This window comes from Rutidosis leptorrhynchoides, chromosome 3 (assembly GCF_046630445.1).
Source record: "Rutidosis leptorrhynchoides isolate AG116_Rl617_1_P2 chromosome 3, CSIRO_AGI_Rlap_v1, whole genome shotgun sequence".
Classification (NCBI taxonomy): domain Eukaryota; kingdom Viridiplantae; phylum Streptophyta; class Magnoliopsida; order Asterales; family Asteraceae; genus Rutidosis; species Rutidosis leptorrhynchoides.
In genome coordinates, this window is record NC_092335.1 from 73,266,847 (window position 1) to 73,283,251 (window position 16,405).

The following is a 16,405-nucleotide window of genomic DNA, read 5'->3' on the forward strand; positions in this document are numbered from 1 at the left end:
AACCACAAACACAAATTACAAAACAGGCAGAGCATACTCATAACCCAAATGCAAAAAAACAAATAACCATAAAAAAAAAAAAAATTCTAACACCATACAAACATCAAACAGATTACACAGCAATCTGCAGATTGTTATCCATCAAAACCAAACTGCACAATTCAGCAACTTTCTGCACATTCTTAGTATCCTTGACTTTCAAGCTAGTCATTTTGACCCGAATGAAATCCTTAACATCATCACTAACTTCATTCACTGATTTCTTCACCTTCCTGAATATTCTCCTATTCCTTTCCATCCAGATATAATACACCACAACTCCAATAGCCACTTTATTTAAAATGTTCCTTATATCTTTGATGGCAGTATACTTAGCCATATCTTGAACAATATGCAATAATCCATTATTCAATCCTTTATAAACAAGCATTCTCTTGACCTTATTCCAAACTTGGCTTGTAAAATCACACCTAAAAAACAGATGAGAGTGTGAATCCTCCTGATTGCCACAAAAACTGCATTCAAACTGCTCATTAGGATACCATTTCTTAAGTCTATCTTGTGTAGAAAGCCTATTTTGAACCACAAGCCACGAAATAAATGCATGTTTTGGAGTAATTTGAGGATACCACACAACATGATACCAATCAATCTTTGGATCAGAACACCCCAAATCCTTCCAAGCTTGATTTGTTGAATAAGCTTTGAGTTTATTGTCATTTGTAATCCACCACATATCACCATTGGAATCTTTAAAAATATGAGGTTTCATAACATCTCTTAACACCAACATTTTCCTCCATCCCCAACTATCACTGGATTCATGGTTAATATCCCAATAATCCTTCCCTTTTAATTTCACTCTATTAATCCATTGCCACCAAATAGACTCTTTTTTACTTAAAATTTTCCAGACCTGTTTCATAAGCAAAACATCATTCCACTCGTTGAGTGGCCTTAAACCCAAACCACCTTGCTTTTTAGGTCTACAAATTAACTTCCAGGCCACTTTAGCTGAACCTTTACAATTCTGACCTTTTGTCTACGGGAAATTTTTCAACATTCTTTCAATATCTTTTATGGTAGACTGAGGAAGAGAATACACAGATGCCCAATACACTTGCATAGAGCTTAAAACAGATGTTATCAGTTGTAACCTGCCTGCATAGGATAAGCTTTTATTTTTCCAGCAATTTACTTTTTCTCTAACTTTGTCCACCAAAATCTTACAATCTCCCACACCAAGTCTTTTAGCTAATAAAGGAACACCTAAATATCTCATTGGTAATTTACCCACACTAAAGGGAAGGACATTAAGAATATCATTCCTTATGCCTTGATGAATGCTACTAAAGAAAATTGTACTTTTTTGCAGGTTGGGAAACAAACCTGAAACATCACTAAATTCATCCAACACCTTCTTTACAACTGCAACAGACTTAACTTCACCCTTACATAGCACTAACAGGTCATCTGCAAAACATATGTGTGATAGCTCAATCTGTTTGTGTGACAACCCGGAAATTTCCAACCAAATTTAAACTTTAATCTTTATATGTTTCTGACACCGAAAATTTCCAACCAAATTTAAACTTTAATCTTTATATGTTTCCGACACGATAAGCAATATTTGTTAAGTTAAATTTCAAGAATTTTAAACTATGTTCATACATTCATTCAACCTCGACCAAGTTCCAACGATTCACGAACCATTAAACGAATATGATTATATATGTATATGTGTATATATATTATAACTTGAAATGTAAACAAAATATTAGATTAAATACTTTATATGATTGTATCTGTTTCAAAATGTTTATCAATGGAATTAGAAGATAAGGTCAAATGATTGAATTATCAGATATATTGAATTATGATTACAAGTCTCTGTTGAAAGGCCCACGTTGATTTGAGAAATCCTTCCATTTTAACAATATTCAGAAAATGGTAAAGTGATTTATAAATAAGAACAAATTGTCAATTATTGAGAACTATACAAAGGATAGTGGAAGATTGAATCTCATAAAGACTCGATTGAACTATTTAGTTTCAAACGTACAAAAACATTTTCAGTTTAAAAAGAACTTTATTATTAAAACGTATATAACTTTTATAAATATCTAGAACCACTTTTGACAACTCATTACTTAACTAGTATGATAAAGATAACGATATTTATATTTTATTTTATTAAGTATATATAACGATTTAAATTAATATTATATATATTTATACGCGTATTATACGTACATAGTTTTATACTTTTACTATACTTAAACTTTATCTTTACTTTATTTTTACTTTACTTTAACTTTAATAATTCACTTTAATAATTCATACTTTAATAATCCACTTTAATAATTCATACTTTAATAATTCATATTTTAATAATTCATACTTTAATAATTCACTTTAATAATTCATACTTTAATAATTCACTTCAATAATTCAAAAATCTATTATAAATAGAATTCAATAGGTTTCATTATTACATAGAAACTTGAAAATATTTTTCTCTAAACTCTCTCAATCGATTTACATATATATATTTACTCCGTATTATTTCAAGATATTATTAGTATACATAAAATATTACGACGGAGTGCTGTCCGAGTGATTTCGAAATTGTTTTTCGAGTAGGATAGGATTAAGAAAATTATGGGTTATAGCTATGGAGGTGATTGAGTATGGTTCATGGGTATGCTCGTGAGGTCAATATAGTGTTTATCATTTCCGTTGCGTCTACGTACCTTTCCTGCAATATTGAATCTCAATATTGATACGTGAGTACTCATAATTTAACTTTTACATACTAATAGTGTATCCCTGACTAGTGCTCGAGTATTTAGGATTATGCATGCTTGTACTTTTGATATTGCCCTTAGACAGGTTAGGTTGAATCTTGAATTAGTTACACTTGCGGTTGAGATAAGGTATAAGATATGCATGTCCTTGGAAAGCTAGCGAAAAATTAAGAACTTTTTCTTTAGATATCGAATGGTTTCGATGAACGAATTAGAAGTTATAATCAATTGAATTTTCGATATTTTTATTAAAAATGATTATTATTATCGTCATTTTTATCGTCGTTCTAGTTTTATCTTATTATTATCATTATTATTATCTTTATCAATAAAAGGGATTTATCATTAAAAATTGTTATTTTTTTTTATTATTACTATCGTTATTATCGTTAAAGTTATAATTAGTATTATTATTATTATCCAATTATTATTATTATTATTATTAGTATTATTATTATTATTATCATTATTAATATATATATATCATTATTTAAAAATGGTTATTGTTATTGTTATTATTATTATTACTATATTATCATTAAGATAATTATTAGTATTATCGTTAATAATGTTATAGTAACTATCATTATTAATATTAGTGTAATTAAAACAAATATTTGTAACACCTAATTATTTTGATTACTATTATTATCATTATTATGAACACGATATAAAAGACGATTAAAAGCTATTAAACGAAACGATTAGGAAATAATGAGTAAGAGTATCATGATGAAATTAAAATATTATAAGATATTGATTTAGATAAAATTATCGTTCTTATTATTTTTATCATTACTATTATTATTAAAAGTATCGTTAGTATTAAAACTATCATTTTAACAAAAATTATCATTTTAATAGAAATGTCATTGTTACTATAAAATATCATTATTATTATTATTTTAAATAGAATTATTATTTTAAAGATAATATTAAAAATTATCGTAAATATTAAAGTTATCATAATTAGAATTATCGTTTTATCATAATGTCATCTTAGTAATTATAAATATTGATATTTTTATAATAATAATTATTATTACAAAATAATATAACTTTTATTTACTATCATTTTAGATATTATTTTATCAAATAAATATGTGATACAAACATATTTTACTACGTGTAATAACTTACTTTAATAATACCTATCATATTATCTTTATGATATTAAATGAACCCTATAAATTTTATTACTTAATATATATAAAAGTATATTTTATTATATAAATTTAATATAAAATTTTATTTATTAATAAATAAATTATATTATTTACTCTAATAAATCTTTTAAAAATATTTAAAAATATAAAATGACGATATTTAAACTATATATTAATCATGTATTGATTTTTAGAAATTATTTTGAGTCAAATTTACTTTTGTTGACTTTTGCATATTAGTCTCGAGCATTAGGATTGTGGTACACTATGACTTGACCTAATTTGTTAGACAAATATTGACCAACACATAAATATATATAATTAATTTAGGTTCGTGAATCCGAGGCCAACCTTGCACTTGTTCAATGACGTTATATGTATTTTTACTACGAAATACAGTATGGTGAGTTTCATTTGCCTTTTTACCCTTTATATTTTTGGGACTGAGAATACATGCGCTTTTATAAATGTTTGACGAAATAGACACAAGTAATTGAAACTACATTCTATGGTTGAATTATCAAAATCGAATATGCCCCTTTTTATTAAAGTCTGGTAATCTAAAAATTAGGGAACAGACACCCTAATTGACGCGAATCCTAAAGATAGATCTATTGGGCCTAACAAACCCCATCCAAAGTACCGGATGCTTTAGTACTTCGAAATTTATATCATGTCCGAAGGAGGATCCCGGAATGATAGGGGATATTCTTATATGTATCTAGTTAATGTCGGTTACCAGGTGTTCACCATATGAATGATTATATTTGTCTCTATGCATGGGATGTATATTTATGAGAACTGGAAATGAAATTCTTGTGGTCTATTAAAATGATAGAAATAAATGATTATGATAAACTAATGAACTCACCAACCTTTTGGTTGACACTTTAAAGCATGTTTATTCTCAGGTGTTAAAGAAATCTTCTGATGGGCATTTGCTCATTTTAAAGATATTACTTGGAGTCTTTCATACCATATTTCGAAGAACGTTGCATTCGAGTCATTGAGTTCATCAAAGATTATTATTAAATCAATTTATAGTTGGATAGTGGATATTATGAAATGGTATGCATGCCTGTCAATTTTCGATGTTAAGAAAGTTTGTTTTTTAAAAACGAATGCAATGTTTGTAAAATGTATCATATAGAGGTCAAATACCTCGCAATGTAATCAACTATTGTGAATCGTTTCTAATGTATATGAACGGGTCCTTTCAGTTGGTATCAGAGCGGTGGTCTTAGCGAACCAGGTCTGCATTAGTGTGTCTAACTGATAAGTCGATAGGATGCATTAGTGAGTCTGGACTTCGACCGTGTCTGCATGTCAAAAGTTTTGCTTATCATTTTGTGTCAAAAATTAACTACTTATCATCCTCAGGAAATTACCTGCTTATCATTTTTAGTCTAAGACACGTCTTGCTGCATTGATTGCATGAATAGTGTATAGACAAAAATTCATATCTTAGCATATCTGCTAAATCATATCTTATCGTATCTGTTACTTTAAACTTTGCCTGACATATCCCGCAAAGTCCTCCGTAATCTACGAAATCTTTTGATCTATATATCAACCAATCATTGGAGATAGCCAAAATCTTTTGATCTATATATCAACCAATCATTAGAATACCATCTGTTAGCCAAAATCATTTCATATCGGAAAAAAAAAATCCTTTATCCAATCGTACGAAATGGAATTCGTCATCAGTTCAAGTCACTCAGATTCCGAAATGGAATCCCATTTAAGCTCCGAAAGCAGTGTGACCGGAATAGATCAACCAATCAGTCATCACCTATTCTGGATGAATTGGGGATGGGTTTGTAGCCTCCTCAATCATTGGAGACAAGAAGAAGGTGATCCCTTCCATCCACCACATTGCCCTCTTGACGAAGAACCTGAAGCACTTACCGGCGAACCTGTCCGAAACACCATTTTCTCACTCATTTCCAGAGTATCTCGTCATGATTATATATTACATCAAATTTTAGATTTTATTTATCCGCTCGTCCGAACCGACAATCACCCCGGTGTAATAGAAGAAGTCAACGAGCTTCGCGCTCGGGTAGTGGCTTTGGAGAATATAGTGCAGAGATTACAAACACCAGCAGCAGCATCAGCAGCATAACCAGTACCACCATCATCAACGCCAACAGTACCATTACCACCTCCAACCACAACCGCGTCGTAAACCTCAACTTCACAATCTGTCCCACGAGCATCAACGTCATACGCACCATAGATACCAAGGAGTACCAACAACAATAACTGACGAAGTATTAATTCATAACTTCATTGGAGAAATATTCCGCGGTGATTATGTAATCTCTAAAGTCTTAGAGATTATCTAATCTAGCCCTAACCATAAATCAGTTAAGCGAACCAAAATGATAGAAGGAAGAGTAGAAACCCTGACAAAAATGGTGTGTGATTAACAAACTAAACTTTCTTTACCAACAGCATCAACAGTACCGTCAGCGTTACCAGCATCGTCAGTACAGTCAACATCCGAATCAACAACACCGATAACATCACAAACTCTGTCAGTTCAAGAATCACTGTGGGCATCATTACGAATCAATAACGTGTATATTGTATCAACGAGTTATGAAGAATTAACTCATTCCCTCTGAAGAAATTATATGTATATTATATATATATATATATATATATATGTGTATATATATATATGTATATATATATATATATGTATATATATATATATATATATATATATATATATATATATATATATATATATATATATATATATATATATATTGAAATAAATCTTTCCGTGCTAAGCTATTGTGTGTGAATCTTAACTACTCGGTTAATTCATATTACAAATATGCAATAATGTACGTCCTTCAGCCGCAACTTAACCAGCATTAACTACAATCTCTGTTGCAATTCAACAAATTCCAATTCATAATAAATCAAGTATATATTTGATTTTACACTTTCATCATCGATGTACCCGAAACTTTTCAGATAACATCATTCGTACTTTGCGAAATTCACTAGAATTCCACGAACCGAACATCATACATCAACAAATAACGAAGTATTGATTCATAATTTCAATGTCATTAAAGAAATACTGCGTAAAAGTTATGTACTTTTTAAAGCCTTTAGGGAATATTCAATTCTAGTTTCAACCGTAAATCAAATGAGTTTAATTTAATATTAACTCATTAAATCTATGTTACATCTGAAGAAAATATACATATATATATTTTCATAAAGACTGTAATAAAATTCTTTTGTACAAAATATTAATTGTGAAATTTTTTTTAACGGGTAGGTAATACCCGAGAGATATATAAATTCACAATTAATATGTTACATTCTTCGAATCTGATTCAGCAAATCATCCATTATACTCCCTACTTTCACAACAATATACATTCTTTTATAGAAATCAAAACAACCATACTCATTCAAAATTTAATTACATATTCTGATTTTGAAATCTCAAAATTCAACTTGAGATATGACCAAAATCATCACTCTTAGATCCTTACATCTTTCACAAGCTATATTTTGACTTCAAAACTGTGTTAGAGTATCAAATGTATGTTAACGATTACAATCTGTGTTCAAACCCTTCGAAAATTTCTGAAGACACTTCGAATGATGAGCAATCGAGATGATGATCCAACCACATGTTACCCACAGTTATGTATCCGAAAAACTCTTGAAACCAAAGTAAAAGTTTAAACAATGTATCCGAGTCAGATTCTTTGGCATTTATTAGCAAAAATAACTTTGCGACTCCTATTCAAAGTAGCCAGTTTTGTCACAGCTCCAGCAAGTCAACTTCGACTTTTCAGTCAGACTAACCTTATTATAACCTTGAGATATACACCATCGTTACCAGGGAACCTTTTACATTCCACCACATTATTAGCAGATGTATCAACAACTTCATTACCCTTTGACTTTAGCCTCTCCAAAAAGTCATTATAATTATTCATTGAAACCCCATCATTTACTCATTCGCATCTTGTAATGAGAATTGCCATACGAATCATTGGGAATTAGCAATCAGTATTTTGAAATCTCGCAGCATGTCTACGCCAACAGTTATATGTGTATATATAACGTCTATCTTCTGGACTTAATTTGAATGTGAAGTTTCTGAAAAACACTCCGAACTACGAATTGGTTCTCCAAAAATGGAAAAAATGCTGATGAAGCAGCAAAAACTATAAACGAATTTAAACGGTAAAAGCTGGATGATAATGATGAAGTGTGCTGGCAAAGCGCAGAAAAAGAGAAGTTTTGGAACTGGAAAACGGATTGAGTAAAGTAGGAAGGAGGCTGTGGACAAATTACAAAGACTGAACCTGACTTCAAAGGATCCAAATGATTCAGTACCTGCTGAAGTCATTAACGAATACCTTGATCCTGACTCTAAACCCCTGCGGACAATATTCTTCATCATCCTCTGATATTAGAAATTCTAAAATATCATCATATCTTTTATTATAAATATCCTCCATATTTCTGAAGATATTTTCTTAATTTTTCTTATTTGAAATCATTTACCTCTTCGCGCTATCTGTATTACATCATAAAAGAAACTATTTTAGTTTCTAAATTCTGAAACATTCAAGTTTAAAATAGGAATATTTTGAAGTAGTGTTGGGAACTGAAGCATGAATTAGTATAATATAATGACACTTGATCAATGTGATTATATTACAGTAAGTCATGCTGAGTTTCTAAATGGAATGTGATGATTCACAGATCATAACATCATCATGTGCCATGTTATACGACTCTTGTATTCTATTTAACCTCTAAAATATCAAGAAAATATTTCTTGATGATTCGGCCTTTTTTAAGGTATTCTAGTAATTTGACAAGTCAAGATCGTGCCATCACAATTTCCTTCCTAGAACATTAACAATGTTCATTCTGAAATTCATATCTGTGAATTCTGGACCATTACAAGCGGTGCTTAATCGCAAGAAGAAGAAACGAAAGGACAAAACTCCGAAATAGAAATTGGGGTATAAATTGCAGCAAATAAAAGAGAGCATTAACTGTGAATGATAATGATTATAGAAGACAGAAGCAGAGACTTTGAAATATAAGGGAACATATAAAGCCCAACGACAAACCAGAAATTATAAACCATATATATCGATGCATATAGCAATATAAAGACACGAGAGAACTAGAAACACTATAAACCCAAGAGTATAGTAGAAGTAAATAGATTCTTCCGGCGATAGATGAAAAAGAAGAATGACGGATATGAAAGTTAGAAGTATATCGAGAATCAGAACTGGATGGAGCATATTGATGAATACTTTAAAATATGAGTTGAGGGGGAAAGAATAGAAGGTGATAAAACATGACTAGGAACTTAGAAATCAATAGATTTAACTCACACAATGGCGGAATAAGTGAATCAAACCCTCTAGTGAATAGGTTAAGTTTTTTTTGATTAATTTAGTCAAACCACAACTAAATCAAGTGTGATTAGATCAACACCTAGAGCTATTATTCACCACCTGGGTGATTTGGACTGAGAGAGAATCGGAGGAGCTCACTAGATCTGAGTGTGTGTAACAAATGAGAGGCTTAACCTAAAATGAAGAACATAAGACTTTATATACCCCTGCTGTTGACTCACCCATACGATTCATTCATCACACGTACGAATTGGCTTCATCAGCCGTACGGGTGATCACTCACTCGTGTCTTCTCATTTAGGTTGTAATTGTGACTTAGCTCAGCATCAACCGTGCGTATGAGCCTGTCAGCCGTACTAGTGAGGCTTCACTCGTACGTCTGACTAAGTCTAACATAGTAAAACATCTAAATCTTGTTCCTGCAGTTCCTGTAACCACATACAAACACGGATAGGATAATAACGAGCAATCATGGTGGCCTGTAAACTGTTGTACCTGCAATGGACGTGGGTAGATGTCTAGGGACTTGCATAAAATGCATCAACAGAAGGTGTGAGTTGTAAGGAAACGAAGGAGGTGAATTTATAAGAAAATCTCCGACAGAACAATTAAAATGGACGATCGCATTTAAAGCAGATCCTAATTCCCTTGATTACCGGAGAGTCAAATCTTATTAAGAAGATTTTCTTCAAATCTCTTGAAATTTGGGAATCAATCATATCTACGTCAAATGATAAGATGAATCTACACTTACTCATTTCACTCTTCTATGTTAGCTTCATTCGTACTCTTCATATAAATGGATTGTTTATCCAAATTATTCGCTGATGATAAAACTCTAATTTTCAGCCCGTATGCATCATGAAAACATACTTATTATCATTCACGACCTTTCCACTCAAATTTCGGGACAAAATTTCTTTAACGGGTAGGTACTGTGACAACTCGGAAATTTCCAACCAAATTTAAACTTTAATCTTTATATGTTTCTGACACCAAAAATTTCCAACCAAATTTAAACTTTAATCTTTATATGTTTCCGACACGATAAGCAATATTTGTTAAGTTAAATTTCAAGAATTTTAAACTATGTTCATACATTCATTCAACCTCGACCAAGTTCCAACGATTCACGAACCATTAAACGAATATGATTATATATGTATATGTGTATATATATTATAACTTGAAATGTAAACAAAATATTAGATTAAATACTTTATATGATTGTATCTGTTTCAAAATATTTATCAATGGAATTAGGAGATAAGGTCAAATGATTGAATTATCAGATATATTGAATTATGATTACAAGTCTCTGTTGAAAGGCCCACGTTGATTTGAGAAATCCTTCCATTTTAACAATATTCGGAAAATGGTAAAGTGATTTATAAATAAGAACAAATTGTCAATCATTGAGAACTATACAAAGGATAGTGGAAGATTGAATCTCATAAAGACTCGATTGAACTATTTAGTTTCAAACGTACAAAAACATTTTCAGTTTAAAAAGAACTTTATTATTAAAACGTATATAACTTTTATAAATATCTAGAACCACTTTTGACAACTCATTACTTAACTAGTATGATAAAGATAACGATATTTATATTTTATTTTATTAAGTATATATAACGATTTAAATTAATATTATATATATTTATACGCGTATTATACGTACATAGTTTTATACTTTTACTATACTTAAACTTTACCTTTACTTTATTTTTACTTTACTTTAACTTTAATAATTCAATTTAATAATTCATACTTTAATAATCCACTTTAATAATTCATACTTTAATAATTCATATTCTAATAATTCATACTTTAATAATTCACTTTAATAATTCATACTTTAATAATTCACTTCAATAATTCAAAAATCTATTATAAATAGAATTCAATAGGTTTCATTATTACATAGAAACTTGAAAATATTTTTCTCTAAACTCTCTCAATCGATTTACATATATATATTTACTCCGTATTATTTCAAGATATTATTAGTATACATAAAATATTACGACGGAGTGCTGTCCGAGTGATTTCGAAATTGTTTTTCGAGTAGGATAGGATTAAGAAAATTATGGGTTATAGCTATGGAGGTGATTGAGTATGGTTCATGGGTATGCTCGTGAGGTCAATATAGTGTTTATCATTTCCGTTGCGTCTACGTACCTTTCCTGCAATATTGAATCTCAATATTGATACGTGAGTACTCATAATTTAACTTTTACATACTAATAGTGTATCCCTGACTAGTGCTCGAGTATTTAGGATTATGCATGCTTGTACTTTTGATATTGCCCTTAGACAGGTTAGGTTGAATCTTGAATTAGTTACACTTGCGGTTGAGATAAGGTATAAGATATGCATGTCCTTGGAAAGCTAGCGAAAAATTAAGAACTTTTTCTTTAGATATCGAATGGTTTCGATGAACGGATTAGAAGTTATAATCAATTGAATTTTTGATATTTTTATTAAAAATGATTATTATTATCGTCATTTTTATCGTCGTTCTAGTTTTATCTTATTATTATCATTATTATTATCTTTATCAATAAAAGGGATTTATCATTAAAAATTGTTATTTTTTTTTATTATTACTATCGTTATTTTCGTTAAAGTTATAATTAGTATTATTATTATTATCCAATTATTATTATTATTATTAGTATTATTATTATTATTATCATTATTAATATATATATCATTATTTAAAAATGGTTATTGTTATTGTTATTATTATTATTACTATATTATCATTAAGATAATTATTAGTATTATCGTTAATAATGTTATAGTAACTATCATTATTAATATTAGTGTAATTAAAACAAATATTTGTAACACCTAATTATTTTGATTACTATTATTATCATTATTATGAACACGATATAAAAGACGATTAAAAGCTATTAAACGAAACGATTAGGAAATAATGAGTAAGAGTATCATGATGAAATTAAAATATTATAAGATATTGATTTAGATAAAATTATCGTTCTTATTATTTTTATCATTACTATTATTATTAAAAGTATCGTTAGTATTAAAACTATCATTTTAACAAAAATTATCATTTTAATAGAAATGTCATTGTTACTATAAAATATCATTATTATTATTATTTTAAATAGAATTATTATTTTAAAGATAATATTAAAAATTATCGTAAATATTAAAGTTATCATAATTAGAATTATCGTTTTATCATAATGTCATCTTAGTAATTATAAATATTGATATTTTTATAATAATAATTATTATTACAAAATAATATAACTTTTATTTACTATCATTTTAGATATTATTTTATCAAATAAATATGTGATACAAACATATTTTACTACGTGTAATAACTTACTTTAATAATACCTATCATATTATCTTTATGATATTAAATGAACCCTATAAATTTTATTACTTAATATATATAAAAGTATATTTTATTATATAAATTTAATATAAAATTTTATTTATTAATAAATAAATTATATTATTTACTCTAATAAATCTTTTAAAAATATTTAAAAATATAAAATGACGATATTTAAACTATATATTAATCATGTATTGATTTTTAGAAATTATTTTGAGTCAAATTTACTTTTGTTGACTTTTGCATATTAGTCTCGAGCATTAGGATTGTGGTACACTATGACTTGACCTAATTTGTTAGACAAATATTGACCAACACATAAATATATATAATTAATTTAGGTTCGTGAATCCGAGGCCAACCTTGCACTTGTTCAATGACGTTATATGTATTTTTACTACGAAATACAGTATGGTGAGTTTCATTTGCCTTTTTACCCTTTATATTTTTGGGACTGAGAATACATGCGCTTTTATAAATGTTTGACGAAATAGACACAAGTAATTGAAACTACATTCTATGGTTGAATTATCGAAATCGAATATGCCCCTTTTTATTAAAGTCTGGTAATCTAAAAATTAGGGAACAGACACCCTAATTGACGCGAATCCTAAAGATAGATCTATTGGGCCTAACAAACCCCATCCAAAGTACCGGATGCTTTAGTACTTCGAAATTTATATCATGTCCGAAGGAGGATCCCGGAATGATAGGGGATATTCTTATATGTATCTAGTTAATGTCGGTTACCAGGTGTTCACCATATGAATGATTATATTTGTCTCTATGCATGGGATGTATATTTATGAGAACTGGAAATGAAATTCTTGTGGTCTATTAAAATGATAGAAATAAATGATTATGGTAAACTAATGAACTCGCCAACCTTTTGGTTGACACTTTAAAGCATGTTTATTCTCAGGTGTTAAAGAAATCTTTCGATGGGCATTTGCTCATTTTAAAGATATTACTTGGAGTCTTTCATACCATATTTCGAAGAACGTTGCATTCGAGTCATTGAGTTCATCAAAGATTATTATTAAATTAATTTATAGTTGGATAGTGGATATTATGAAATGGTATGCATGCCTGTCAATTTTCGATGTTAAGAAAGTTTGTTTTTTAAAAACGAATGCAATGTTTGTAAATTGTATCATATAGAGGTCAAATACCTCGCAATGTAATCAACTATTGTGAATCGTTTCTAATGTATATGAACGGGTCCTTTCAGTTTGCACCCAAAATGATATCTGAAATCCTTAGATTATTTAATATGCTTCCTCATGATTAAATTGAACACTTCCATTACAAGAGTAAAAAGATAGGGTGACATTGGATCACCCTGTCTCAAGCCTCTTCCACCCTTAAAGAAGCCATGAACCTCACCATTGACACATATAGAGAAAGAAACAGTAGAGACACAAATCATGATCCAATCTACCATTTTTTTCAAGAAATCCAAACTTAACCAAAATGTCCCTCAAAAAACTCCAACTCACTTTGTCATAGGCTTTTTGGATGTCAATTTTCATTGCACATCTCTTGGGCCCTATAGCTCTTCCATAACCTCTCAACAACTCTTGGGTAAGTAAAATGTTATCCTGAATTGACCTTCCAGGAACAAAAGCACTTTGATTAAGACTAACCACTTTATGCAGCCCATTCTTGATCCTTTCTATAATTATTTTACTTATACCCTTATATAATACATTGCAACAGGCTATAGGCCTAAAATCAGACACCTTATTAGGGGTGTCAACTTTAGGGATAAGGGCTAAAAGGGTAGCATTGACTTCACCTAATAGTTTGCCAGTCTTAAAAAAGTCTTGAATTGCAATGCAAACCTCATTTCCAACCACAGGTCATGCCCTTTTAAAGAAACCAGCAGTAAAACCATCAGGACCAGAAGCTTTATCACTATCAATATCAAAAATAGCTTTCTTAATCTCTGAATCAGTCATCTCAACAACCATAGCATTAGCCTCTTCAAAAGAAAGTGACTTAGTAAAAATATCTCCAAGATTGTCCATTGGCTGAACATCCCTAGCTTCACCCAAAAACTGCTTAAAATGATTAACAATTTGACTAGCTACATCATGCCCATAAAACCTATCACCCTGCTCATTACAGATACTTTCAACACGACTTTTAACTCTCATTGATTTCATTATGCCATGAAAATACTTGGTGTTCTTATCACCATCTACCAACCATTTTAATCTAACTTTTTTGCTTAAGAACTTTTAACTCATCATTGCATGCTTCTGTATACTCCTTCAAAATTTGAACAGCTTCAAACTTAAGCTTTTTATTATGAGGATCATCATCAACTTCTAATTGACATTTTTCAAGCTTACCTTTAAGATCCACCACTCTAGAAAACACATTACCATTTTTCCAAATAAGCCTATTTAAGTCCTTTTTCATAGCCTTCAACTTTTTCACAGCTTTGAAATATTAAAATATTAAAAAGTTTATTGATTGACCAGAGACTCAAATTTGTAGGTAGAACTCGTTTCAAGTTTATATACAGTATTTCACTACAATAAACTGTTGAATTTATGACACTTTTAAACCGTTTATTGACACTTAAAACCCCTCAAACTAACATTTCTGACGCTTCTACTTGGTGTGGAAATTATGGGCCTCAGACATGTACTCTTGCTTTTGACGTTAAAAAATTTTCATAAACATATTACCCTTCGATGTTTAGTAGTGTGATGTTTAGTAGTGTAAAGGAATTTTTACTTTTTGACATTTGAAACTGTGAAAAAAACATTCACTTTTTTGACACTTTGTCAATAACATTCACTTTTTGACACTTGTGTTAGAAAAGTGGAAAGAGTAAAAAAGAAGAATTGTTGCTAACAACCCATTTCAAATAATATAACAAAAACAATCCAATCGTATCTCCAAATTGTTGCTAACATACAAAAACTACTCAAACTATAACATCTCAACTTTCTGAAAATCTCCCCTACAAAATTATCAACTGAACTGCATATTTATAAACTATCTTTACTGCATCTCCCTGCAATCAAATAAAATAAAATAATAATTATGGTCAAACAAAGCATACACGATCAAATATAGATCCATAAACAATAATAGTTGCACCAACAAAAAAACAAAGAATATTAGTTGTCGTGAAAATTACCTCATGCATATGATTAAAGTGGACAATTCTCACACAATGCACCCCAAGTAGATCTGGAAACAGAATGTTTCGAGTGAACAGCATGGCTAAGCATTAAACATATACTTAAAAGCCCTATGATATTTACCAATAGATATGTGCTTCCTGTTACTGATAAGTTACCAGCCTGTATAATATAACGCTCGGTTGGATAAACGATATATAGTTAAACTTCAATCTACATTCAAAATGATATACAAGTCCACAAATTCACATCCAAGTTGACGTATTACTTTAACTTTAATACATACTTATTACCAAACTGCAATTTCAAGTTTGTGGAACAATTAACAAAAATGCTCATCAATACTTGACTGACCTTGGTGTCGCATAAAGCCACCAATTGCTTGTGCAAACTATAATGTATATATCAGCAGGTTGTTGCCTCTATCATGAACACTTCCTTTAGTTCATAGCTACAA

At 29.6% G+C, this 16,405-nt stretch overlaps 1 protein-coding gene across 1 annotated transcript; it reads right to left on the reverse strand.

Annotated features, from left to right (window-relative positions):
* Positions 1 to 112: 112 nt before the first annotated feature.
* LOC139900099 (uncharacterized) lies at positions 113 to 14,955 on the reverse strand. Its single transcript, XM_071882901.1, has 4 exons — positions 14,670 to 14,955; positions 14,229 to 14,585; positions 1,199 to 1,473; positions 113 to 1,042 (listed from the first exon to the last, which is right to left on the reverse strand). Exons 1-4 carry the CDS (start codon positions 14,953 to 14,955, stop codon positions 113 to 115), a joined length of 1,848 nt encoding a protein of 615 aa, XP_071739002.1.
* Between the last annotated feature and the right edge of the window lie 1,450 nt (positions 14,956 to 16,405).

Coding starts and splice junctions, on each gene's coding strand:
- LOC139900099 (XM_071882901.1), bottom strand. CDS start 14,955: ATGAAATCAATGAGAGTTAAAAGTCGTGTTGAAAGTATCTGTAATGAG. Junction 14,586..14,669: donor TCCTGATGGTTTTACTGCTG/GTTTCTTTAAAA, acceptor GCAAACTATTAG/GTGAAGTCAATGCTACCCTT. Junction 1,474..14,228: donor TGGATTTCTTGAAAAAAATG/GTAGATTGGATC, acceptor TATGTTTTGCAG/ATGACCTGTTAGTGCTATGT.